This window comes from Trichechus manatus, unplaced genomic scaffold (genome assembly GCF_000243295.1).
Source record: "Trichechus manatus latirostris isolate Lorelei unplaced genomic scaffold, TriManLat1.0 scaffold00006, whole genome shotgun sequence".
Classification (NCBI taxonomy): Eukaryota; Metazoa; Chordata; class Mammalia; order Sirenia; family Trichechidae; genus Trichechus; species Trichechus manatus.
In genome coordinates, this window is record NW_004443942.1 from 9,642,536 (window position 1) to 9,669,547 (window position 27,012).

Below are 27,012 nucleotides of genomic sequence, written 5' to 3' on the forward strand. Positions count from 1 at the left end.
GAATGGACATTATTGATTGGGTGGGAGTCTATCATATAGAAAAAAGAAAAGGCATCAAGGAGTTGATAAACTCAGAAATAAGTATGCTGGCCAGACCTTGAGAGTCCTGAAGAGAGAGACACAATAGGCAGAACTATGGAATGCCTGGCATTCTGCTTCCGAGAGTGGGAAACCAAGGACACAGTAGGGATTTAGCAAAAAAGAATCAAAGTCTCAGTCAGAACTGCATTGCATTTACTTTTCTCTTGGTTGCCCTGAATTGAAACCACCCCTTACCCCCCACAACCATGTGTTATGAGAAGAGCTGGAATTGATCAAATGAGGTAAAGAGCAAACAGAGACTGTTGGTAGTGGCCGTAGAGTTGACTCTGACTAATGGTAACCTTATGTACAACAGAACGAAATGTTGCCTGGTCCTGCAGCATCCTCACAATTGCCAGCATGTCCAAGTTCACTGTTGCAGCTATTGACAGAGGCAAGGCTACCCAAAGTCCAGTTAGCTTCACCTTGGGTACTGATGGTCTGGGAAAGAGGAGTTTGGGATGTGTTTGCGCTACAAAGAAGGATACCAGTTTATGAAGGGGAGGTATATGACTAACATATAAAAGGGTTTTATAACTTAAGCCTGAAGAAAGCTTCTGGGTACTGCTGACCTCTTGCTTCTCCCAGTGAAGGTAATAAATTTTGTAGTTGCATATGTCCTTTTTTTCCAGGAAAAAAGAGCCAGAATTTATTAAATTTATACTACATTACAGGTATAGAACTAGATGTTAATCTAATTTTCAATATTATTTAATCACATCTACTCTGTAATATAGGTATTATCCCCACACTTCACTTCCTAACTCCTAATATCCCAAAGCTCATAAGAAGCATAGCTAAAATTTGAACCCAGATCCTTTTAAAAAAATCATTCATTCATTCCTATAATTAACCATTAACTTTCATGTACAATATTACTTGTATTTTGTACACAATATTCTTACATAATAAAGATATAAAAAATCAATTTTAAAATTGGGAGACATTTTAGCAATCAGATTGAATCAATGGTATGGCTTAACTGGTCAAGTGGTTGTTGAAATAGCCCCACAAGGTAAATCAGTGATGCCATGCTATGTAAATATATGTCCTGGAGTAATAAGCAAATACATGCCTTTTATAAAATCTAAAGATATGCCTAATAACTATTTATTGTAGTAAAATATACAGTCATGCGCCGCATAGCATCCATTCAGGCAACATTCAACTGTATATACATCCGTGGTCCCATAAGGTTATAATAGAGTTCAAAAATCCCTATCAGAGAACAAGACGTAGCAGATGTAACTGGGTGGAGCGAACATAACTTCTCGCACACAACATGTGTATCTCATGTCTCTTGTATACAAAGCGATTGCACTGCCAGGCGTATAATAGTAAAGTACATATATAACCTATAATACATATGTCTTGATAGTCATAATAAACGTCTATGTTACTGGCTTATTCATGTACTGTACTGTACTTTCAGTTGTCCTTGGGTTATGAATATCTGACTTAACATACAACCAGTAGTTATGAACCAACCCCCACAAAGCCTATTATATTAAAAATTCAAGATACATACAATGGTTTATAATAACAAACAGGTGCTACTTCATGACACACATCAAAACATTATTATTATTACTGTATTATTAAGTTAAAGATGTATCTGGAATTGTTTCTTTAATGTCTTCTATGCATAGAAAGGTATACTATACACTATATACTAAGACAAACATTTGACTAACTGATGTTAGATACGAACCATACCTAACTGTTCCAACTTATGTACAAATTCAATTTAAAGACAGACTTAGGAGCAGAACTCGTTTGTAATCCGGAGACTGCCTGTATATAATAGGGTGTTCTTATAATGTCCAAATGACATAGTGTCTTATTTCACAGAATGTATCATGGACATTAAACGACGCATAACTGTATACAGTGCCTGGAAGGAATCAAGGTCAAGGGAAGGCAATAGTTCATACTTCTGTACCCAGGTTGGCCAATCTAAACAGCCTGCACTTAACATCACTCCAGAATTGGGCCTCCCCAGGGTGGAAATAGAATAGGATGTAGGCAACATCTGCTCCCCTTTCCAAGAAGCTATACAACACCTCAGATGGGTGCACCTGGCAAAGAGACTTCTCGTAACCTAGCTTCTAGGGCAAGAAAACCCACTCTCTGATTCTGATTCTGACTTTAATCCCACGGTTCTTCCTTCTCTTTCAAACTGGAATAAATCTGTTGTTCTTCAGACCTGCCCTGGTTTGGGGTCAGCATCACCATGACAGGCAGAATTCGTATCTTCTTCCTCAAAGTCTTCTGTGTGCTTTGGTAGAAGATAGGATGTCTGATACCTGGACCTGGGGAGACCTCAGAGGCTCTGGTAAGCCCAGAGACCTGTGGGGAGCCAGGCTGCTCTGTTCCTGTGACAGCGAGTGGAAGTTCTTTTCCCTAGGAAAGAAGGAAGATGTAGGGCGGGCAGCTCCAGTGCAGGGCAGAGTTGGGAGGATGCCACCTGTGGAGAGGAAATGGGTCCTGCAGAAGTGGGGTGAGTCCTTTCTAGCAGAAGGGCCAGAGTGCACCTTGTGGGTCATATGTGCGTCTCATGGTGAGACTGGCTGGAGAAGCCAACTCCATATGCTTAATGGGCTAGTTTTTCCAGACTAGCAATTCCATTTTACTACAGGAAGAAGGTGGCCTGGCTTCTTCTCCCTTGTTGAGCTCAGAACTAAGGCCTAGGACAATGTCACACCATCTTGTGTGAGTTGGGGGAAGACAAGGGTGGCAGATGTGTCCCATCAGGCTGCATTGCCACCTGACTGGCTTGGGGGAGCCTAGGAGCAAGGGGGAAGATGGAGTGTTCATCATGCACATCTCATCTGTGAGTTCCTTCCGGTTCTCTGGACATGTTGGACATTATTTAGGCTGTTGGCACAGCTAAGCCTGCCATCAATCTCAAAATCAGGGATCTCAGGGAGGCCCAGGGACCTCCTGAGTTACACTTTCCCTCTTGTTCTTGGTCTGGAGACAACTGTCTCCCTGTGGTGACTTGACACTTAGAGAAAGGTGGCACCCCTACTGAAAGCTGAAGCTCAGGTCAGTGGGATTGAGGGCAAAGAGCAGGGCTTTGGCATTGGGCAGACTCAGGCCCAAAACTTGGATCTGCTACTTCCTAGCTGTGAGACTTAGCAAGGTAACTTCTGATCCTGTTTCCTCACCTATAAACTCGCAGGAGAACAGCACCTCCCTTGTAGTACTGGACCACAATGCTTAATGCTACTTGCCTTCCCCTTTCCGGGGGCCTGGAGTGGAGCTAGCTCTACATACAGGGTGTGGACTAGCTTGGACTGACATGTGATGACCTATGCAGTCCTGGAGGCAGAATATCAGAAACCAGATTCTCACTGAAGTTTCTTTTGGGCTCAGAGGAGCTCCCTTGTCCAGGTTAGGCCAGTGCCTTAGAGAGGGGGGTGCCTCTAGTTGGAGTAGCATCATCAGTAGGCAAGTAACCCCAGTGGGGGAAGTCAAAGAGAGCATGGTCCAGCTGCCTCCCCAAGCTTGGAGTTTTACAGCCCCTCCCTGAGCAAAGCCTTAAGCCTTAGAATTGGTGGAAAGCCTAGGACCAGTGGCCTTGATTTTCTGCGGTCAAGTAGGTTATCCCTGTGGCCAGCAGGTGGCAGTGAGTCCTCAGTTCTGCCAGCCTCAGGCTCACTGTCACCAGCCTGTGTGCCTGTGAGCACACGGGGAGTTTATTCCTGATGGGGCCCAAAGAATGGGCTGCTGAGGGGCTCTTCATCTGTAAGTCTGGCCCCTCCCCTGGCATTAAGGACAGCCAAGCTGAGTCTCAAGAGCCAGGCTCTGAGCAGCTTTTTATCGCTTCTCCCTCTAAACAAGAAACAGGGCAGCTCAGCAAAGAAGAGAATCAACAATGGGGAACTCTGTGGAAGCAGGGATGGGGCAGCTCAGAACTTGGACCAGCAGCAGTAACTTCCTGGAGCCCTGCCTCTGGAGCAGCCTGGGACAGATGCTTACTGATCAGACGAAAACCCAGGCCTTACACTGCAGCAACAGCCCTGGTTTATTGTCCTGTACACTTCTTCCACCATTTGTTCATTCATTCATTCATCTGTTCATTCATCTGGCACCTACTCAGTTCCTGGTATAGTGCTGAATCGTATATAGTCCCTGACCTCAAGGAGGGAAAGAACCATTTCTTCCCAGAGGAATCAGGGAAGGCTTCAAGGAGGCATCATTTGGTCTAGACTTCTCTGGATTTCAACAGGCAGAGATGAGGCCTGGGCAGTCCAGGCAGAGGGAATAACATAACAAAGGCTCAGAGATGGGAAGGTCAATGTTATGTTCAAGGAGGGGATAGTGAGGCAGCCAGGGCAGTGGGTGGGTGCACAGGGTCCTGGCAAGACAAGTGTAAAGGCTAACATGGCTGGCTAAGGGGTCTAGCCTTGACCCAGAAGGCGATGGGAAACTACTGAAGGTACTTGACATGGGAGGGAATGATCACAACCATCTTAAGAGGACCACTCAGATGCACTGCTGGGGGTGAGACTAGAAGAAAGGAGATCAGGCAATAAGTGTCCCAGCACCTGTAATCAGGGTCTGAGTTGGGAGGGACACTGTGTAGAAAGTAAGATCAGACAAACTCATTACTGAGAGGAAATAAAAAAGGACCTTCTCTCTTAACATCTGCTTGGTCAGTTTTCTCATCATGTGGCTGATTCAATAGCAATTACAACTGTTAACATTTAATGAACACTTATTATGGACCAGGCACTTAAGCATTTTACAGACATTTTTCACTTACTCCCCACAAAAATTCTGTGAGGTAGGTACTATTAGTATACCCATTTAATAGATGAGGCAACTGAGGCACAGGGAGATTGAATTACTTGACTAAGGTCTTGTAGCTAGAGCTCAAGAGCTCATGCTCCAATTACCACACTGATACATACGACATCCCCGCCTCTCTCTCTGAGCACCCCAGCCTTCCAGCAGGGCCCAGGGGTATAAGTCCAATGAATGCCCAAAGGTAGAGATGTCCAGAGGGCTGGGCCATGTGAGGCATAAGGCGGAATGTCCCTCTGACCTGGGGGAAGAGGAGTCAGATCCAGGTTCCTTCCCTGGCCTCCTTGCTAGGGTCCATAGCACCTCTTGAGTGTGGGGTGACAGCTGCCAGCCCCTGCCCTCCCTGTCCACCAGCACACTCGCTGCACCAACGTCTCTGCCTCCCCAAGAATAGCCCAAAGTTTATGTCATGAAGGGAGAGGCTTTATTGACAACGGAGAAGGCAGAATTCTGGGCAAGTACACACAGCGCTGCCCCAAGAATCCAGGTTCAGGACCAAGGGCTTCCTTGCCTCAGGGACCTTGTTCACGCCCACCATCCTGAGCTTTCCAACACCTCCTTTTCCAGCAACCCAAAGATACCCATGGCCATCCTCTGGACAGACAAGGTGAGCAGCAGCCACAGTCAGGGGAGCCAGAACCCGAGTTTGGTCTGAGGCCTGTAGTGTGCGGCAGGCCCCAGGATGCCTCTCCTCAGCCTCTAACTGGCATGTCAGTGTTTGCAGCAGCAGTGGCAGCTGCTGCCCCAGTCCACCCCAGCCTCCCAGGGAGGGGGACAGAATGGGCACTGGCAGATGCAGCAGCCCCAGCTCATGGATCCCTCACTTCAGAAGGCTGCTGTCAGGGGCAAGGGGCAAGGGGCACAGACTCCATCTCCTCTTCCCTGTGCCTGAGCACTTGTCCTCCCATGTCATGAGCTTCCCAGGGCTCAGCCAAGGGAAGCCTCCTCATGTCATTTCCCTCCACTCCCTCCCGCTCCCTGGCCTGAGCCTGCCCCTCAGAGGGGAGCCCTGTCCTCAGCCTGTGCTTGTCTATGTAGGCTCCACAGCTCCAATCTTCCAGCTGGAATGTGCTCCCTCATCAACCGCCCTCCCTGGCTGGCTGGGCCCACGATTAGCCCATCATGCTTCCAGGGACCAAGTAGGGCTGGAGCCTGATCACGGGCATCTCTTGGTGCCACAGAAACAGAGCAGCAGGCCTCCAACCTGGGGATTGTTCTTCCCCACCCACCTGCCCACCTTGTGGTTGGTCGATCTTGGGGGCCTCAGACTGGAGACTCAGCTCTAGGTCCCAGCACCCCCTACAGCCTCGTGCTGGGTGGGTGGGGCACGAGCCAGTCCTGAGCTGGGGCTGGGAGGAACAGGGACAAAAATAACCCAGTACAGGATCCTGCTGAGGCCAGAAATAATGTAGTGACAGTGCCTTGTAACACCGTGGCCACGTAGCGGTGGGGGAGGCTGAACTGAAGAGGGCCCAGCCTCACAGGTCCTGGCCTCACCATGGGGCCCACATCACATCCACTCTACATACCATGCACACTGCCCATGTGAACACAAGGGTGTGTGGGGCCCGAGGGTCCATGGCTCAGGACAGGACATCCGGAGAGATGCTAAACTTAGGCTTGGCTTTAGCCACAGCTACGCTGCGCTTGCGCAAGGGCCCACGGGCTGAGGCGAGGGGTAGGGCATCCAGCAGGCTGCGGTCGTCATCAAGCTGACGGGCTGTGCAGAGTGGTGTGGGCACTTTGATGGTGTTGCCAAACTTGGAGTAGTCCACAGAGTAGCGGCCATCCTCCTCTGCTACGATGGGCACAAAGCGCTGGCCCCACAGAATTTCATCAGCCAGGTAGGAGGTGCGGGCCTGGGTGGTGATGCCCGTGGTTTCCACCACACCTTCCAAGATGACAACGATCTCGAGGTCCTGGTGGTGGTGCAGGTCACTGGGTGCCAGGTCGTAGAGTGGGCTGTTGGCATCAATGACGTGGTAGATGATGAGGGGGGCCACCAGAAAGATGCTGTTGCCCCCCACACCATTCTCCATGGGGATGTCTACCTGGTGGAGGGGCACCACTTCGCCTTCAGGGCTGGTGGTCTTGCGCACCACCTGCATGCGGATGGTGGCACTGATGATCATGCTCTTGCGGAGGTCGCCCACACGAAGCATGAAGCAGAGGCGGCCGTGGCGTATGGCGATGACTGCATGCTTGCTGAAGATGAGGGTTTCTGCCCGCCGGTGGGCCTGGGCTGTCTTCATGAAGATGCAGCCCAGCATGATGGCATTGATCATGAGCCCCACAATATTCTGCACAATGAGGATCAGGATAGCCAGTGGGCATTCCTCAGTCACCATGCGCCCGCCAAAACCGATGGTCACCTGGACTTCGATGGAGAAAAGGAAGGCGGATGAGAAGGAGTGGATGCTGGTTACACAGGGCACTAGGCCGCCCTCACCGGGGGCCAGGTCACCGTGGGCAAAGGCGATGAGCCACCAGGCCATGGCGAAGAGCAGCCAGCTGCACAGGAAGGACATGGTGAAGATGAGAAGCGTGTGGGGCCACTTCAGGTCCACCAGCGTGGTGAACACGTCCTGCAGGAAGCGGCCCTGCTCCCGGATGTTCTTGTGGGCCACGTTGCAGTTGCCGTTCTTGGAAACGAAGCGTGCCCTCCGTTCACGGGCATGGTACCGGGGTTCTGCAGGGTCCTCCGCAAGCCGAGTCAGCATATACTCCTCGGGAATGATGCCCTTGCGGGACAGCATCTCTCCAGCGGCCCCCTGGGAGGGGTTCCCCCATGGGGGGTGGGGTGCCCCCTGACCAGACCTAGGGCACCTGAGCGGGCTTCACTCTGGGGTCCCTTCTCTGGCACCCTCTCACCCTGGGACCACCCTCAGCCTGTGCTGGCCTCACTTTTGACTCTTCCTCACCTCCACCTGGTCTCTGCCTCACTTCTCTATACCAGCTTCACACCTCAGCCCACCTGCCCATGCCTACTGAGCCCTTCACCTTGCCTATTCTCCACCTAGCCCTGGATCCCACCGCAGCACCTCCACCAGCCAACCATTCCTGGACTTCCCCACCCAAGACTCCTTCTCCCTACTCAGCCTTCTTTTCAGCCCACCTCCAAACTTACCACCTCCATATCTTACTAACTAGCCAGACCTCACACAACCCCCACTGTATCTCCCACCTCACCTACCCCTACCTCTCCGCTCCCCTCCAAGCTCCTGTTTCATAGCCTGACCATCCCCAGTCTCACCTGCAGATAAGCCCCTATTTCTCCCGGTAGCTCTCCCGCCGCTCTTCGGATCCCCCTCCAGCTCTCTCCTCCCCTGTCTCCTGGGGATCCCGCGCCCTCCGGAGTCGCCACCCCGCCCGGCTCCACTCGGATTCCCTCGCCCCCTGCGCGACCTGGCCCGCTCAGTGAGAGTCGCGGCCGCCCGGCTCCCCGCCGCCCGCCTGCCCGCCGGCGACACCCGCCCGGCGCTCCTCCCTGCCCCTCCCGCTCTTCGCCGCGGCACCTGCTCCTGCCCCTCAAGCTGCAGCCGCAGCCTCCCTGCCCCCTCTCGCCGACGGGGCGCTCGCCGCGGGCCAGCCCCTTGTCCGTGCGTCGGTCAGTGCATCGGTCCGCGGAGTCGGACCTGTGCGAGGTGGGGGTGGAGGACTGCGGGCCGGGGGACGCCCGAGGAACGGAGGGCGGCTCCGGGGCCGCCAGGGGGAGCCCAACCTATTCCTGAGCTGGAGGGGGGCGGGCACAGGCGCAGGTCCCGCCCCTTCCCGCCCTCTCCGGACTCTGCCTCAAGCTCCTTGAAGTTGGGAGGAGGGAGAGGAGAGCCATCTCTCCTTGACTCGCCCTTCCAGTCTGGAGACCGCAGCCCCTGTCGCTCCGGCTCCCCTCTCCCAATTTTCTCATCTGCAGTTGGGTCAATACCCTCCTCGAGCAGTGGTGGGCTCTGCGGGTCACCAGGGAAAGGAGGCGCCGAGCGGCTGCGCCACGCATGGGGTAGGGGCTGGAGAGGGATTAGGTGGTCCGAAGACTTCTCAACTGACCGTTTCTTCCTTTTGGGGGACGCTCTTAATCTTTTCTGGGGCATAGACCCTTTGAGAATTTGATGGAAGCCACGGACTCTCCCCAGACGATTATGTATCTTAATGGATGCAGGAGCACAGTTTAACATTCACTACAGGGGATGCTAGATGCTCTAGCTCAGAAGCCGAGGTGGTTCCATTCTATCAGGACCCCCTCTCCCATCCAGCCCCTGCATGTTAAAGAGGGCTTGAGCTACTGACATTCGCTTTACACCTCCTCAAATCTGAAGTCTGATTTCTTGCACCTTAGGCAATGGGAAGGAGCCCTGGCGGCACAGTAGTTAAAGCGATTGACTGGTAACCGAAAGGTCGGGTGATTCAAAACCATCAGCAGCTCCGTGGGAGAAAGATGTGTCAGTCTGCTTCCGTAGAGATTTACAGCCTCGGAAACCCTGTGGGGTTGCTATGAGTCTGAATCTACGCAATGATAGTGGGTTTTTTGGTTAGGTAATGGGAGGCACCTGGATGTGAGTGGTGTATTGGGGCTAGCTTGGGCATCCAGGCTCTTGGCTGGGACATGGGTAGTGTTTCCATTGCATGCATCAGCCTAGGGTTGCCCTATGGCCTGGGTCCCAGATGGGGTCCCCAGTTCTCAGCTGGGAGGGAAAGCCTGCTGTTGGAATAGTAATGGCCTCACCTTCTCTCTGGGCTCAGATCCTTGTGGAGGAACCACTGACCCATGTGTGGCCATTTGTTAGAGTGAGGACTTCAGGCAGGGGCTGAAAAGATAGGGGGCAATGGGGATGTGGGCCACAGTGGGGGCAGGGTCTGACTTTCATATTGAGTTTTGCTCTTTCTCTCCTATAAGCACCTGCTGGCAGAATGGACACCACCACTTATGGTAAACATGATCTTGGGCTATATTAATAGAGAGGTTCAGTGTCTAGGCTGGGGAGGGGAAAACAGACTGAGCAGAGCGGGGAGCTCAAGGAGACAGAGTTACATGGGAAACCTCTGAGGCGACTATAGTTGTTCAGTTATCAGAAGAGGAGCATTAGAGTGTCCCCCGGGAGGTTTGGGCACTATTGCAGACATCTCTGGGGTTGAAAAAGGACACACTAGTTTGTTTTGAGTGGCTCAAAGGGTAGAACCAGGACACTGGGTAGAACAGAGACAGGCTTTGATTCACTTATGGAAGAGACAATTCTAATAACTGGAGATGTCCCACAACTGTGGGGTATCCAAGCCAAGGTTGGTGGACCATCAAGGATGCTACAGAGGGCCTTGGGCATCCCTGCCCTGCCAGTTTCCTCCAATTCCTTGGCATGGGGAGGATCCTCTTTTCCCTCCCCCATTTCTGCTCTTGGGAGGGCCACAGTGAGGGGAGCTGCTGGGCCCCTAGAGGCATCTCAGAGCAGCCTTGAGGCCACAGCCACTCCCTGCTCCACCCAGTCCAGGAGGGTGAGCCCTCACCCAAAAGGTTCAGCCTCCTACTCTGTTTCATTCTACATCTGCTCACACTCATCTCCTCCAAACACTGTACTTGTCATGTCACTTCTTTGTTCAAAACACTTCTCCAGTTCCCTTTTGTCTATAGGTTTCTCCCAAACTCCTTGTCCTGACATTCAGGTTTCTCTGATGTCCCTCCCTTCCACCTTCCTGACCAAGTAACACTCCCAACTCATTCCTACCATCACTCTTTAGCTCCTGCTGCCCCACCCTAAAGACCTTTTCTCTACCCTTCTGCCTATCCAAATCCTACCCCTCTGCCTATCCAAATCCTACCCCTCCCATTGCCCAACACAGATCCTGCCCCTTCCAGGCAGCCAACCATGCTTCACAGAGCTCTCCTTTCCTGAGCTCCTCTAACTCCTGGAGCATCCAGAAGGATCTGTGCTGGGCCCTCTTCCAATGACACTGGTAAATTATGGCCTTGATGCCCCTGGACCCAAGACTCCTGGGTCTGCACCCTCCGGGCCTGAAACAGCCAATATTAGAGGCAACATGTAAATGATAATAAAATGATGTATAAATGACATCTGACATTTCTTGGTTGAGGGTAGGTGTACACTCCTGTTTCATGATGCAGATGGAGTCTGAGGATAGCTGTTGTTTTGGTCTCCCTGGTGTCTGGGCCCCAGCATCTCCCAGCCACTACCTGACCAACTTGTGGTACGTGTACTTTGCGTTCCCTCTGAAAAACCACCTTTCTCTCACTCTTGAATGTCCCTGCTTGAGGAACTGAGATGGGGCCATGTGATCCAATCCTAACCAATCAGTGTATTCTATCCCTCTGGTCACAGATTGTGTGGGGGTGAGGATGTGACGCAAATTGGTCCATTGAAATTCACTCCTGGAATTTTTGCTGGAGCTATTGGGAAAGAGCATCTCTTTTTCCTCTAGGGCTACTAAGTGGACAGGATGTAAGCTGGAGCTACTTAGTGCCACCTGTCAATGAGGAGAGGAAAATGGAACCCAAAAATCGGGACACATTTCTAATGTCAATACCTGGATCCAGCCATGCTTGAAGTAGTACACCTCCTGGCCTTTTCATTTACCTAAGACAATAAATTCCAGCTTTTGTTTAGGCCACTTTGCATTGGGTTCCTGTCATCTGCAGCTGAAATACAGCTAATCCAGGGTACCCAGGCCCCATACTTTTAATCCAAGAATGAAAATGGGAAGGATAGGGAAAGGGACCAGGCTGATGGGGTCTGATACCTTATCTGATGAGATCCTCACAGAAACCCTATAGCTCTCATTGCACAGAGAAATACGCTTTTGTCCAAGGTCACACAGCTTCTCCAGGTGTACCCAATGCCAAAGCCGAGTCAGCTCCACTGTACCCATGGCATGCCACCAGCCCCGGCCCACCAGACCGGGGCTTTTGGTAAGAAATAATCAATCTCTTTATTTACAAGTGATTTACAGTTAGAAAACCCAGTTGAGGGGTGGGGCGGGAGTCGGGGATGGCACTTGGGTGCCAGCTGGTCACTTGTCTGCGCGGACAAAGGAGGCAAAGACGCTGTCCTTCCGGCTAAGTAGCTTCTCTGGCTTGTCAAACTCAAGGATGGCCCCACGCTTCAGGACGATCACCAGGTCTGCACTCAGGATGGTGTGCACACGGTGCTGGGCGGGGCGGAAGGAGCTGGTCAGGGTGGTGGGCGGGGGAAGGGGCGGGGCGGGCAGCTGAAGGGCTTCCCTCCTGCAGCCGTGAGGAGGCTGTTGGGTCGAGTGGCCAGAATGCTCTATCTCTGTGCTGACTGCCTTTTACCGAGATGACTGTGACTGCCAGCCCTCCATTCCCTAATACCACCATTCGCCCCTCATTCTCAGCTTTGCCCCTACCTTCAGGCCTCAAGATTCAGAGATTCCCCTGATACCCCCACCTCCCACTTCTCATGGAGAAGTAACCCGAGCCTAGCTCACAGGGCCTGGGAAACTGGATAAAGAGGGGGGTGTCTAAGGGAAGTACAGGTGCAAATCCTCCATACCCCAAATCTTGCAGCCCAGGCTCCCTGTAGCTCTCCAGACTCCTTGCCCTGCACTGCTCCAGGGTCTTCTCTTGATTACTAGGTCCAGGTGAGCCCAGGGGCTGCCCCACTAATGACAGCCCCGGAGGCCAGCCCTCTCTCCAGGTGTCCCCTCCCAGCCCATCATTGAACCCCTTACCGCGATGGTGACCACAGTGCGGTCTGCGAAGGCTGTCATCACCACCTTCTGGAGGATGTTTTCCTGCCAGGTGGGGGCAGCAGCTGTTGGCTCACCTGCCCAGTGGATGGGGTCAGGCCTGGCTTTGGGGACTTGGGGCCCAGGTTTATAGCCCAGCTCCCATCTGACCCCAATCCCAGCTCCACCTCCACCCTCTACCTCCACCCAGAGGACTGACCAGGTTCCCAGCATTCAGGAGTTGGAATCAACCTGTTGGGAGCTTAGCACTGTGTGTGTATGTGTGCTGTGTGTGTGATGTGTGTGTGTCTGTGTGTGCATGAACATGCCCTAAGACTAGACAGAGTCAGGGGCCCCCAGCCTTTGCCTTTTCTGCCACAAATGATTCTGGACATTAAATGTAACTTGAGCTTCAGGATTACTTTGTGTAAACTTCTCCCTAAAGTCCCCCTCCCCGAAGACCACTGCCCCATGGATGTGCCCAGGACCGACCGTGGCCATGTCGATGGAAGCTGTGGCCTCATCCATGATGAAGATGCTAGTCTTCCTCACGAAGGCCCGAGCCAGGCAGAACAGCTGCCTCTGGCCCTGGCTGAAATTCTCCCCTCCTTCCGTGATGATGGCATCTGAAAACAGCCCCGGGAGGGGAAACAGTGCTGAATAGGGCAGATGGCATGGCTTGGGGGGTGTTGAGGAATGTGTGTATGAGCGTGTATATTTGGGTGTGTGTGTGAGTACAGGTGTGTGCAAGGTTGCCACACCTTGTACAACTCCATGGGCACCATTTGCATGGATAACCATGAGAATGGTGCCCCCTAGAGTTGTGCACTGCTGCAGCCCTGGGCAGCACCGGGAGCAGGCCATGTGTGCACTGAGCATGTATGTGCTGCACGCATGTGGACCTTAGTGGGGCTTCTCTGGGTGACTGTCTGCAGCCAAGGCTTGGCCAGACCCACTGCTCCAGGAGCTGTAGCAAATAGACCAGGGCTCTACTGACTGCTGGGGAGGGGCAGAGTCTTCCCAGCACCCTTGCTGAGTGACCTGAGCCTGTGATTTCTCAGTCTGGCCTCTCCAACCCCAGGGCAGAACTGAGCAGGCAGGTAGATAAGGCAGGGCAGTTCTGAAGCCACTACCATCATAACAGGGACTTGCAATATGGGACCCATAGGGAGCCCAACTTTTCCCCTGAACCCTGCAGGAGAGGCTGGACCTTGAACTGACCAATTATGTGACTTGAGGCAAGGCACTTATCCTCTCTGTGCCCCTCTAAATGGTCTCTGGGGTCCTGCCAGAGCCCAGCCTCCAAACTCTGGGCACACTTAGGACATGGGTGTGAGGTTTACCTCCCCAGCCCCTACAGGGGTCCTTTAGAGCCCAACCAACCCAGCAGCTCAGGCAAGAGTAGATACCAAGGCCTCCCGGCAACGCCTTTACCACCAGCTTCAACTGGGCGATCTCCAGGGCCTCCCACAGTGTGCTGTCAGAGCATTTCTTCTCAGGGTCTAGGTTAAATCTGGAAGGTGACACAGAAAATCCCATTAGGGAGAGGAGCAGGGTCCTAGCTCCATCCCAGGGAACTCACAGAGGGTGAGGTTCTGAAGGAAGCAGTGACTGAGAATTAATTGACTTGGGTAGTCTGATTGGTATAGGAGCACCAATGTGGTAGCAGTGAGTGAGGAGGGCATCTCAGATCTGTGAGTTGGGGTACCTGCCTAGACCTAATGGGAAGAAGAAGAGCATGAGGGTAAAACGTGGATTCTCTGAAGAACCATTGCCAGGCCACAGTGCCCACAGCCTGAGCAGGGCTACTTCCCTAAGAAGCTTGGAACCTGGCAGGGCTCTCCTGGCCTGCCCTATCCTTCTCTTCTTCATACCCTAGATCTGCTGGAGGTGAGCCAGGCACAGGCTCTCCTGGCCTACCCTGTCCTTCTCTTCTTCATACCCCAGATCTGACCGAGCTGAGCCAGGCACAGGCTCTCCTGGCCTGCCCTATCCTTCTCTTCTTCATACCCCAGATCTGCTGGAGGTGAGCCAGGCACAGGCTCTCCTGGCCTGCCCTATCCTTCTCTTCTTCATACCCTAGATCTGATGGAGCTGAGCCAGGGACAGGGTTGGGGCAGGACAGGCAGTGGAGTGGGACTCACCGGATGGTGCCACTGAAGAGGACGGGGTCTTGAAGGATGATGGAGAGGCGTGAGCGCAGGGTGTGCAGTGGCAGTTTGGCAATATCAATGCCATCAATAATGATTCGCCCTGCATGGAGATGACGTCACAGGTGGGACACTGCTGGGGGGAGCAGGGCTGGGGACCAAGGAGGCAGGGGAAGGCAGTGATTGCTGGGCCTCCCGTGTGATGTCTGACCATACACTAGGACTGATGTCCTGTCTGGTGGCTGTAGGTACACGTGGGGTGCTCACCATACAGTCAGAGGGGCTGTTATGTGTGTGTGTGTGTGTGTGTGTGTGAGCATGTGCATGTGGTCAGGGAGGCCGGTCTCACCTTCGAACATGTCCACCATGCGGAAGAAGGCAAGAGAGAAGGACGACTTCCCACTGCCCGTGCGGCCACAGATACCAATCTAGAAAGAGAGAAGCAGGCCTACCTCTGGAGCTCAAGGGGCTACTGGGAGTGGAAGGGCTCCCCCTAGTCAAGCTCTGAGGGTGTGAGCAGGTGTGGGAGGTCACAGCTTCTCTTCTGGTCCTGGTGTTTTGACCAGCTTCTGTCTGGCCAACGCTAAGTCCCAGGTTTGGGCTTGTTTCCTGCAGTGGGTCCAGAGGGGCTCACGCAGGGACCCAAGAGCATGCACAGGGGGTGTCTGCATGTGCAGGGGTGTAGACGTCTGTTTGCCTGGGCCTTGGTGTGGGTCTGGGTAGGTCTGGTACTTGGCTGCAGGGAAGCTGGGGGCACTGGTGAGTCTCCACATGCATGGGTGGGTCGGGAGGGCGTGGGGATGGCTAAGTGTGGGAGTCCAGGGATGCGTTTGTGCCCTGCTTTATATTTGAGCCATCGCTGACTCCATTGCTGCCTGGCTCTTTGATACCAGAAGAAATTAAGGGACTTATACAGAGACAGAGATAGTGACATAGAAGGATGAGAGAGGCCAATACAGAGATATAGCCAAAGGTCAGAGATTGTGAGACTGACAGCCACAGATAATGACCAAGCGACAGAGACAGAAGAAGAGTGGCAGAGGCAGAGAGAGACACAGGGGGAGTGAGGATGGAGTCAGAGTTGGGTCACAGCACCAGACTAGGGTTCCCTCCCCAGGGACCAGGATGGCCTCACTCTGCCTCTCAGCCCCTGCTCTGAAGCTCAGAGACGGGTGCCCTGGGGAAAGCCCCTGACCATTTGCAGGGGGGCCCTGACAAAGCCTTCTAAGCCAAGGGAGTCCCGGGTGTCTGTCTTGTTAGTGGACGGGCAAGGAGGCAGGGTCTGAGGGCAGCAGGAGAAGGGAAGAGGGAAGGAGAAGAGGAGGGCTGAGCCTCGTCAGTGTGAGGGGCCTCGGCGAGGAGACTGGGGGGTCTGAATGGCTAGGAGGCTGCACTGCACACTGCTCACTGCCCTTACGTCAGAGCTGCCATCTGACCTTCTGTCCTGGGGAGATGAGGGCATTGACATGCTTCAGCACAGGCTTCAGGGAGCTGTCGTAGCGCACACTCAGGTTCTGGATCTGGATCTTCCCTTGGTCTGGCCAGTTCTTCGGGATCAGTGATGGTGCTGGGGGCCAGGCTTGGGGTCAGCTAATGCCCAGGAATGCCAGCCCGCCCCCAGGCTCCCTCGGGGTTTCCAACCCAAACGCTTCCCTCCTCTGGGCCCTTCCCCCAGGAGTCCTCTTCTGGTGCTCCTCACCCAGCAGCCCCTCGTAGCTCTCTGCCTCAGTTTTCAGGAGCCCATGGATACGTTTCACAGCCCCCAGCTGGATCTCCATGTCTGCCAGGTTCCTCACCATCCAGTTCAGATAGTTGGAGACCTGTGGGGAGAACAGGGCATGAAGTGGCAAGCAATCAGCCACAGTGATCACCTGGTCCTATCTCCCACCACCAGGATGGCTCTTCTCATAGCTTGAGGAGGGGAAAGGAGCCCTCAGATGCCTTTTGCTGCCCATGAATTGGCCATTAAGGGTGGCCCTCCCTGGAGGTAGGGGGAGGGTTACAGTGAATATGAGTTCTTTCCCACTGCTTCTCAGGCTTGGGGCTTGAGTAAAGAGGGATCTACCAGTCTGCTTTCCTGCCCACATGGGCCCTCTGGCATCACACTCAAATCAGCTTAGGGTATGGTCTAGGGGTGTTTTGGTTGGTGAAAGTGCCCTGGGATTTCCTGAGTGCTAGTGTCTGACCCTCCCCTGCCCAGCCGCCCACTCACCATGAGGGCGTAGGTGAGGCCAAGGCCCACCAGGCCAGCTGAGAGCTCCCTGTGCAAGGAGTTGGAAATAGAGGTCACGGCTGCAATGAGGACCACGCATGCACCAATGTACTCCTGCAGAGGGAGAAGAGATGGCCTGGGCAGTCAGGGGTTGGCGCCACAGGGCCCCCCACCCTACCACATACTCACTCCCTTCCAGGGCAGAGAGCAGCCCAGCCATGATTCAACCCCAGCCCCCATCAACTCACACACACATCATCAGACGACACAGGGGCCCCCGCGAGACAAGTGCACACAAGCTTATGCTTTCCCTACTCCCCATCTACCTGCACACACCTAAACACATGTACCTCATCAGCTGGCTCATGCATGTATACAACATATATGTCATATGACACACACTCATCACAGTTAAACACACTATTCTTGCACACACCTCAGATACACGACCCCCTAGGCAGTGATATGGAGGAAAGGGTCTCAGGTTAGACACTGGGAGGACCACTGGGGCTGGGCAGGAGGGTTCAGTGTCCACTGCGCACATGCACAATCCTATATCCCTTCCTCTCTTCCCACCCTCTGGTCCACATTTGGCCCTTGCTCTGGCTCCACACCACTATCAGAACCCCTTGTTCTGGGACCCAGGGTAGAGGTGGGTAGCACTTGCCATGCGAACTTCCAGCCATCTGTTGGCGGCTGTGAGGAAAAGGGAGGCGATATTGTTGGAGTCCGTGTATTCCAGGAGCTTCTTCTGGAACCGGGCCTCATACCTGGAGGGAAGATGAGGAAGGTCTGAAGGAGTAATGTTGGTCTACAAGGTCTCTGGGACTCCCTAACTACAGAGGGGGCCATGTAGGCCTCCCAAACCCTTTGCCACCGAGTTGATTCCAATTCATAGCGACCCTATAGGACAGAGTAGAACCATCCCATAGGGTTTCCAAGGAGTGCCTGGTGGATAACTTTTGGTTAGCAGCCATAGCTCTTAACCACTGTGCCACCAGGGATTCCATGTAGGCCTCATCAGCCCCCAAACATGACATCTCTGCCACCTAATGAATGCTTTTCCTCCCTGGAATGCCAACTCCTTTATACTTGTTCAAAGTGGTTGAGTCTCCTTCAAACTCTTGTTTTTCACCCCAAGACCCATTCTTTTCTCCAGGTCTTCCCCATTACAATAAAGGGCCCCTCCACCCATCACACTGCGCAGGCCAGAAACCTAGGAATCATCCTGGATTCATATTCGATTTATCACCAAATCCTCTTATTTTCTACCTCCACAGTAGCTCTTGGCTCTGCCCACCTCTCTTCAGCTTCCTGTCCGCCACAAGCTCTCACCTGGAGTACTGCATCAGCTTCCTAACAGGTCTATCTGCTGTCTCCTTACAGTCCCCCTTTGCACCCAGCAGCCAGCATCTTTCTAAATCACAAATTGCATCATCTCTCTCTACCTCCTGCTTAGAATATCAATTGCTTCCCACTGCTTTTAAGATAAAGAATCATCTCCTTGCCAGGAGCCTGTGAGAACTGGCCCCTGCCAACCTCACCAAACTCCTCCCATGCCACAAGTCCCTTGGCTTACTATGCTGCAGCCACTCCAGACATTTTTCAGTTTTGTGACAATACCAAGTTCTTTCCCACCCCAGGGCCTTTGCACATGTTGTTCCCACTGCCAGGAATGCTTTCTTCCTTGCTGTACACAAGGCTGACCGCTTCTCAACCTTCAGGGCTTATCTTAAATGGTGCCTCCTCAGAGACGCCTTCCCTGACCACTACCTTACCTAAGGGATGTCTCCCTTATTATTCTTTATCTCTAAAGCCTGTTTTCTTCATAGTCTTTAGCTATTTGCTTCATTTCTTTAGCTGTTTATGATCCATCTCCCTCAATAGACTGCATACTCCAGAGGACTAAGATCATGTCTGTTTTGTTCACCAATGTACCCCAGAACCTGACACTATAATAAATATTGAATTAATAATTGAATGGAACCTTCCCTGATCCTCTAAGGTAGATCTCTCAGTACATGGAACTCTGGAGGGCTCTTTCCTACCCTTGTTTCCTCATCGTGTTCTCCCCTGTGTTACTGTTCATGGACCTGCCTCCTCTCTCTGACCAGCCTGTGTCCCTAGCATCACGCTCCTTGGCCACCCTCCTCAGACCTGGCTGACTTGAGCAGGGACCAGAGGAGGGGGCAGGGGCACTTGTTTGATGATGAATAAAGGAATAAATGAAAAGCTGTCTCAGCACCACTGGACCTGAAGACTAAACTCAGGGCACTCAGAGGGACTTAAGACATGCCTTGTTGGCTATTGGCTTGTCATTCCCAGAAGGTGTTTGCTCTGCTTTGATGATTTCTGGGTGGAGAGTGTGTGTCTGAACTATGTGTCTGAGGAAGTTGAAATAAATCTGGTGTGAGAGACTGTGCGGTTGCACAGCCAAGGGGTGGACGTGTGCATGTGAGTGATGTGTCTGAGGTGAGTGTGAAATCATACATCTGATGGGTTGAAATGAGTAAGTGCATGTTGAAGATGTGTGTGTGTGTGTGTGTGTGTGTGTGTGTGCAAGTGCACATGTGTGAGATGAGGGACTGGAGCACTCAGTGTATGTGGGTCTGAGGGCCCTGTGTGACAGGAGGGTCTGAGGGGTGTGTGACTGATCTGAGGGGTGGGTGTGTGCATGAGGATGTGTGACTTGGGAGCTTCTGAGTGTGCGACCGCGTGTCTGAGGACTGAGGAAAAAGCTCCAGCTCTGGAGCCATGCAGACCCAGGTTGGAGTTTCAGCATCATTACTGGCTGTGTGTCAGGATCAAGCCACAGTTTCCTCATCAGTAAAATGGGAATAATACTGCCTCCCACACGGACCAAAACAATCTCTGTAAAACACTGAGCCAAGTGCTGGGCACTCTTGAACCTCTTTTGGGAAAAAGCAGGGTATCTCGGGAATGAACAGAAGGTTCCAAGCTCAACCCCAGCACTCACTGTCTATGTGACCTTGAGTTAGTTACCCAGCCTGAGCCTCGGTGTCTTCATCTGTAGAATGTGGCTTCTCCTACCTGTGTCATGGGGATGTTGTGAGGATTAAATGCAATAATACATGTATTGCACTTTTTAGTGTCTGGCACACAGTAAGAGCACAATCAATAAATGGTAGTTCGCTCTCAACAGAGCAGGCTAATGGGCTAAAGCCAATTAATTAAACACGTACAGAGATGATTTAAATTTACCCATCACGTAAGTGCAGGGTGTGGGAGGCCTCGCTGGGCAGCAGTTCCTCTGGCTGACTGACCACAGGCTTGGCCTGAGCCAGCAGCATCTGAGAGTGGTTACAGGATGTTGGGATCCACTCACAAGAGGGTCTGGCCCACTCGCGGAAAGTCACAATCTCTTGGCCCCAGGCCCAGCACGAAGGCTTCTGGGATACCAATTATAAGGGGGACATTGCCAAAACAGAGCAGAGGCTGGGCCTGAAACCTGAAGGAATAGGGGAAGTTCAGGTCAGAGAAGAGAAGGAGGCTCAGAGGTGACCCTAGAGTCATTTGCTAGTCTCTAAGGAATTTTTATGTGGAAGACATTGCAGGCTTGTATGGGGCTACAGGGTGTCCAGGGAGCAGAGCCAAGGCTGGCTTAGAGCTGTGCTTCGCTTTGCTTTGTTTAGACAGGACTCCTAAGAGGTCATCTTCCCACTGGCCCTCTAGAACCCAGGGAGTGAACAGAGGCTGCAGTGCTGCTCCAGGGGGTGGGGTGGGGCTTGGCATCTCTCCCAGGGCTGCAGCTGGGCCTTGGAAGTTGGGGCGAGGAGATGCAAGCCTCTCTGAACTCTCGGCTGGTCCTTGAGCCCTGAGGTTACCTCCAGACACAGGGCTTGGTGTCGAGTGGTCACTGCCACACTGTGCAGCTGTGCCATCCTAAAAATAACCTAGAATCACTCTCTGGGTAAGACTGAGAAACCAGAGCCCAACTATCTGGGTCAGGGGTCTCTGGCCTGCCTGGCTGGAGGAGAGATGCCCTATAAATCAGATGGAGGTTAGGTAACAGCCCCCCTCCACCCCCAGGCAGCCTCAGATGTTCCTGTCCAGCCCACCATCACCACTCAGAGTGTTGGGAGGATGGCATGGTCACTGTAGTTTTGAGGGAATTCCTCCAGCAGGGTGAACTCCTACCCATCCTTTGGTCTCAGCTTTGATGATACCTCCTCCATGAAGCCTTCCACAACTGCCACTCTTCTATACTGCCACAACCCATGTTCCCGCTTCTTTCAGAGTATTTGTCACATGGGTTTGTCCTGGCCTGCTCAGGGTCTGGACTGTAAATGCTTCCAGGGTAGGGGCTTGCCTGACTCATCTCTGTCCTGGCATGGGGCTTAGCACAAGGTAGGTGCTCAGTAAATGTTTGTTGAATGAACAGCTATGTTCAAGTCTGAGCTTTGTAGGACCTTACACAGAGAGGTCTGAGCCTCAGTTTCCTTGTCTGTGAAACAGGAATAATCATGCTCACCACCTAGGGTTGCAGTACAGAATGAATGAGATTGGCATGTAAAGTACTCAGCATAGTGTCTGGCACACAGGAGATTCTCAATAGTAGAAGGCCTCAGGGCCAACCCATATGATCTAAAGGCCTCTCTAGCATTGATATGTGAGGACTTGTCCCAGCCTTGCTTCTTTTCGTGTTCCGCCTTAGTTCACAGAGGCCCTGGGCTTGTCTGCAGGGCTGAGGTTTTTCTCTCTGGGGCTTCTCCTGGATCATACAGCTGGAGCCCACCTGGCTGACCCATCTGGTGGAGATCTTGTGGGCCTTGGGGCCGAGGAGGGGTTGGCAGAGGTGTATCCTGGGCCTTACTAAGTGAAGCCCTGATAATTAAATCTAATGACCTGTGACCCTGGCCCCACCCACACTCCACCCCCAACCCTGGAGGGAATCTGGACTCACCTGAAGGCCCGGATGGTGGTAAGGCCTTCCACAGTTTCAGCAAAGTGCGAGAGCAGCGGTAGCTGGGTGGTGTCATCCAGCTGCTGCAGGTCCCTGTGCCACGGGGAACAGAGTAGAACGGTTAAGAGGGTAGGCTCAGGGTTCAGCCAGCATTCGAATCCTAGTTCCACCCCCTACTAGTGGGTAAGCAAATGACTTCACCTTTCTAGGCCTCAGTTTCCTCATCTGTGAATAGGCAAGACAATGGCACCACCCTGTGGAGCTGTTGTGAGGAGTTCATGGAAAATGAGTAAGCAGAGCATGCTAGGCGCTGTCATTGTCATCACCTGCCTTACCACATCTCTATCTGGCTGTGCACATTTGCTGCACAACCTTGCTCTGAGGTCAGGCTGGCAGGCAATGCTAGTTCCGTTTCACAGGTGAACAACCTGAGCCTTCAAACAGCTGGTCAGAGGAATCGAAAGACCAAACTCAAAGCTTTCAATACACTGCCTCACCACCCCCCACCCCCAACCACAATAGGTTTCTGCACATCGCAAGCCAGGATCTAAAGCGCCTTGGGGAGGAAAAGCCAGAGGCTTCCATGGCAACAGAATTGCCTGCCGCTCCCCACAGCTGCACCTAACAAAGTGCATTAGCGCCAGGAGGCCAGGTTGGGATGGAGGAAGCAGCTTCCTGGACCAAACGTCTCCAGGGCCAGAGTGAGCGGCAGAGGAATGGGCGGCTTCTCTGGCAGAAGACATGAACTTTGTAGAACAGCTCATACAATGTTTAAAAAGTCACCGTAATTTTGTGAATATCAGTGCGCTATGTTCCTCACGGGTGCCAAGGGGATTCAGGATCACACAGGCAAAAAGCCAGTTAACAAAAGTTGATCCTTGTGGGTAAGGTAATTATGGCCAAAATGAATCTGAATTTAATTATTATTGTTGCTAATCAGCATTTTTCCCTCCAGTTTCTAACCAACTATGTGCCCTGGGGAAAGGTACTTAGGATTCTGACCACAGCTCAGAGTAAGACATTTCACGTTGCCCATCAGTACACATGCACACCTACGTGACCAAAGGTTTCACGCAGCGAAGCTTACTGTTACTATGTGAATACAGTCTGATATTTTCTACTCTATTTCATTAAAAAACAAAAAAACAAAACATGCTGATTGTGAGCCACAATACTGATTTCATGACCCACTAGCTGGCAGTTTGAGAAATTCTGGCCTCAAGGTCCCTTAAAATGTTCCCTACAAATCTTTGAATCTTTGAGTTAAACAGAATGATTCCCAGAAAGAACTTCCTAGAGAACGTTCTTAGAAAATTTTGAGTAGGAAAGAGGTGAACAGCTCCAAGCCTCACGAGGGCAAACGCAATCAACAGGAATGGCTGTGAGAGGCTCCCCCGAGTCAAGGTTTCCTGGATCACGTGGGCTGGGAGATGTGATTGCTGTAACATCCCCCACACCAGGCACCCTCTGATCACCAACCCCCTGATTTCACCCATTAGCAATTAGCCTGGCCACTAGAATCACAAAACCCTCCTGGAAGCAGTTTGGCAAAATTTAAAAAGAGCATAAACATGTACCCACCCTGACCTAGCAATTCCAATCCTGACCGTAACTCCCAAGGAAATAATTCTGATATTAACTGTGGCGTGTGTGTGTGCTAAAGGATAGTTATATTAGAGCAGTACATTACGAGTATTTCTATTTCCATTTTTATTTTTATTTTTTGAAGAACATGACTGTAATACCTTTATGGTGCTAAGTCTAATAAGGAAACCCCGGAACCCCGGTAAAGAGCTACAGCTGCTAACCAAAAGGTCAGCAGTTCAAATCCACCAAGTACTTCTTGGAAACCATATGGGGCAGTTCTACTCTGTCCTATAGAGTTGCTATGAGTCGGAATTTACTCGACAGCAACAGGTTAGGTTTTTTTTTTTTTAATCTGATAAATGTACAAGCTGTCCACTACGACGTATCTCCCACCCCTCAACCCGCCCCCCTTCCCACTTGAGGCTGGCATAGAGTGCCATCACCTGGATGCCACCCGGAAGTACTTCTGTATGAAGTAGCACACGATGGCCAGGGGCAAGAGGGCCACGAGGAACACGGGTGTGACATAGGAGATGACGGCCAGGGCTGAGACACAGAGCAGGGTGGAGCGGCTCAGGCACTCCAGTGTGGACGGGATGTGCTGGGGGAAGAGAGAGCGGGAGATGAGGTCCAGGAAGGGGTGAGCTCCAGGAAAAAAAGACCTCAGGGAATTCTCAACACTCCTTAGGGGAATTTCTGTTCCCACATGGAGCATCTTGTTTAATTAAGGAGGCAAGTCCTTCCTGTAGGGTTAGGGCACATTTCAAAGCAGCCATGAAGCCTAGTCCAGTGCCTCAAGCCCTACACTTCAACTTTTAACCGCTCACTGCACTTAAAGGTCCTGTATGTTTTGGTATTTAGTTATGTTCAGTGTACCTGCCACCATGTTTTGCTCCCTCACTTTATTACAGGCACATGTCTTAATCTCTCCAGCTACACTGTAAGCTCCCTTAGAGCAGGGATCAGGGCTTTTTTTCTTACCATCTACCACAATGGCAAATAAAAAATACAGACTGAATGAAAATGAATATTCCCTACAAAATCAGCCACCTTGGTTCAGAATATGCTGGAACCTTACTGGAGTGAACCAGTGGGGTCTCAGACAAAAGCCAAAGTGGTCTGGTTTTCCTCAGCCTTATTATTGGAAACCCTACTGGCATAGTGGTTAAGAGCTACGGCTGCTAACCCAACCAAAAGGTCAGGAGTTCGAATCCACTAGGCGCTCCTTGGAAACTCTGTGGGGCAGTTCTACTCTGTCCTACAGGGTTGTTATGAGTCGGAATCGAGTCAACGGCAACGGTTTTTTTGGGGGGGGGGTTTCATTATGAGGTTTGACCAGAGAGGCCCCAGGTCCTGAGACAGCATTATAATCAGATGGAGGGGCACTGGGTTTCCCCCTCGGGGCTCTGATCACCTTATCTGGGGAACCCTGGACCAGGCGGGAAAGGCCCCCAGGAGCTTGGCCTCTCTCTGAACTGGGGGAAATGGGTCACGGTCCTGTGTACCTGGTCGATGGTGTTACAATCAGATGAAAATCTGTTCAGGATGCTTCCCAGGGGTGTGGTCTCAAAAAACCTAAGAGGCAATCAGAAGAGCAGTTACTCATTCGTTTGGTCATTTACTTCCTGTTTATTGAATGAGAGTAGTTATTTATTTGATTTAAGTGTCTCTGAAGTCATCTGTGGAATGTCTAGGGAGCCGGTTCTGCCTCCCTGAGGGCGGTGACCTTTGCAGTTTGGCAAACATCTGGCCTGTGCCCCTGAGAATTCTTTTAGCCACCCAAAGGGTTGCTAGCCCCTCATCAGTCTGTCTATAAGCCCATGAGTGACTGCTGCCACCTGTCTCAGCTCCTAGGCCCGCCTGACTCATTCAGCAGCTGTCCTCCTGGGGACACACAGGGCCCTGGGGACAGCCTGTCGGCTGGCTGACCCTGCAAGGCCACTCTGGCTGTCATCCCTCTGGCTGTGACCTGGAGTCAGCCCAACCTAGAACCACAAGTCTGGGGCAAGTGGAGGATAAATAAACTTTGAGGCCATGTTGGTGGGACATGGAGACAGCTCATAAGGCTGAAAAGTAAAACATGTAGTCAGATGGTGAAGTCTAGCATTGACAAGGGGCCAGATAACCTGTCGGCCTATTGTGGGTTTTTGTTTGTTTTTTTTTAATAGACTTTATTTTTTAGAACAGTTTTAAGTATACAGAAAAAATTGAGCAGAAAGAGAGTTCCCCTGTACTCCCCTCCCCTGGCACATTGTTTCTCCTATTATTAAAATCTTGCATTCCTACGGTACATTTATTAATACATTATTATTAACTAAAGTCCCTAGTTTACAGTAGGGTTCAAGGTTTGCGTTGTACAGTCCTATTAGTTTTGACAGGAGTCCCCCGAGTGGTGAAAAGAGTTAAGCACTCAGCTACAAACTGAAAGATTTGTGGTTCGAATCTACCTGGAGGCACCTTGGAAGAAAGCCTGGTGATCTGCCTCCCAAAGGTCACAGCCATGAAATACAGAGCACAGTTCTACTCTGCAACACATGGGGTCGCCATGAGTCAGAATTAACTTGATGGCAGCGAGTTTATGGGTTTTGACAAATGCATAACATCATGTGCCCACCATTACACTATCATACAGAATAGTTTTGCTGCTCTTAAAATGCCTTGTGCCCCACCTATTTGTCCCTCTTCCTTCCTCCTGACCCCCTGGTAACCACTGAACTTTTCACTGCCTCTATAGTCTGGGAAATGCAAAAATATAGACACTGAAAAGTTCAGTGGTGGCCTGTCATGTTTTTAAACTGAATTGGCCAGCTGATCTGGCAATGGGCAGTGGCAACCTTAAAACTCTTTCACACCAAGAGGAACAGCTCCCTGTGTCCCCGTGTTAGCACCTGCAGGCTGGCTGAAGGAGAAGAGAGAGGCAGGGGAAGGGTGGGAGCAGAGCTCGTGGGTGGAGATGGGCAGGTAGCATCTGCCAAGGGAAGGGAAACAAACATTTACCCAGAGCCTGCAGACACTCACTTTGAAGGGCGGTTGTGACAATTAGGTGAGATAACCATACAAACTGCCTTGCACATCTGGCTGAGTAAATACTAGTCTCTTTCTGCCTCTTGCACCAAGGACACTTTTACACACACTATATCCATGGGTCCTTCCCACTAACCAAACCAAACTTGTTGGCCATGGAGTCGATTCTAACTCATGGCACCCCCATGTGTTACAAAACTGCTCCATAGGGTTTTCTTGGCCCTGGTAGTGTAAGAGTTAAGCACTCGGCTGCTAGCCAAAAGGTCAATGATTCAAACCCATCAGCCACCCTGCAAGACAGAAGACTTGGTGATCTGCTCCAGTAAAGATTAGAGCCTAGGAAACCCTGTGGGGCAGTTCTACTCTGTTCTATAGGATCACTATGAATTGGAATCGAATCCACGGCACACAACAACAATCTTTAAGGAAGCAGATTGCCAGGTCTTTCTTCCATGGCCCCACTTGGTGGGTTTGAACCGCTAACCTTTAGGTTAGTAGCTGAGAGCAAAGTGTCTGTATCACCCAGGAAC

At 51.8% G+C, this 27,012-nt stretch overlaps 2 protein-coding genes across 6 annotated transcripts in view; both read right to left on the reverse strand.

Annotated features, from left to right (window-relative positions):
* Positions 1-6,239: 6,239 nt before the first annotated feature.
* KCNJ11 (potassium inwardly rectifying channel subfamily J member 11) lies at positions 6,240-8,559 on the reverse strand. 3 transcript variants are annotated; one of them, XM_004369684.1, is made up of 2 exons: positions 8,409-8,559; positions 6,240-7,404 (listed from the first exon to the last, which is right to left on the reverse strand). In XM_004369684.1, exon 2 carries the CDS (start codon positions 7,386-7,388, stop codon positions 6,477-6,479), a length of 912 nt encoding a protein of 303 aa, XP_004369741.1. In that variant the 5' UTR covers positions 7,389-7,404; positions 8,409-8,559; the 3' UTR covers positions 6,240-6,476. The 3 variants fall into 3 exon arrangements, with proteins under 3 accessions (XP_004369741.1, XP_004369739.1, XP_004369740.1); XM_004369683.1 differs by lacking the exon at positions 8,409-8,559 and adding an exon at positions 7,576-7,649 and having other exon boundaries at positions 6,477-7,404; XM_004369682.2 differs by lacking the exon at positions 8,409-8,559 and having other exon boundaries at positions 6,283-7,797.
* A 3,248-nt stretch (positions 8,560-11,807) lies between these two features.
* Positions 11,808-27,012, reverse strand: part of ABCC8 (ATP binding cassette subfamily C member 8) — an 84,940-nt gene continuing 69,735 nt past the window's right edge. The window contains exons 27-39 of one of the 3 annotated variants that reach the window (XM_023736635.1): positions 24,964-25,033; positions 23,902-24,059; positions 21,872-21,964; positions 17,615-17,717; positions 16,948-17,061; positions 16,435-16,555; positions 16,172-16,302; positions 15,085-15,163; positions 14,730-14,838; positions 13,995-14,098; positions 13,078-13,211; positions 12,589-12,651; positions 11,808-12,045 (exon numbers count right to left, since the gene is read on the reverse strand). In XM_023736635.1, the coding sequence (XP_023592403.1) occupies positions 11,908-12,045; positions 12,589-12,651; positions 13,078-13,211; positions 13,995-14,098; positions 14,730-14,838; positions 15,085-15,163; positions 16,172-16,302; positions 16,435-16,555; positions 16,948-17,061; positions 17,615-17,717; positions 21,872-21,964; positions 23,902-24,059; positions 24,964-25,033 (1,417 nt within the window). In that variant the 3' untranslated portion in view covers positions 11,808-11,907. The remainder of the gene's footprint in view (positions 12,046-12,588; positions 12,652-13,077; positions 13,212-13,994; positions 14,099-14,729; positions 14,839-15,084; positions 15,164-16,171; positions 16,303-16,434; positions 16,556-16,947; positions 17,062-17,614; positions 17,718-21,871; positions 21,965-23,901; positions 24,060-24,963; positions 25,034-27,012) is intronic. The other 2 variants (XM_004369685.2, XM_012557090.1) reach the window with 2 other exon arrangements.

Excerpts from the sequence above, each read along its gene's own strand:
- KCNJ11 (XM_004369682.2), bottom strand. The coding sequence starts at position 7,649 with ATGCTGTCCCGCAAGGGCATCATTCCCGAGGAGTATATGCTGACTCGG.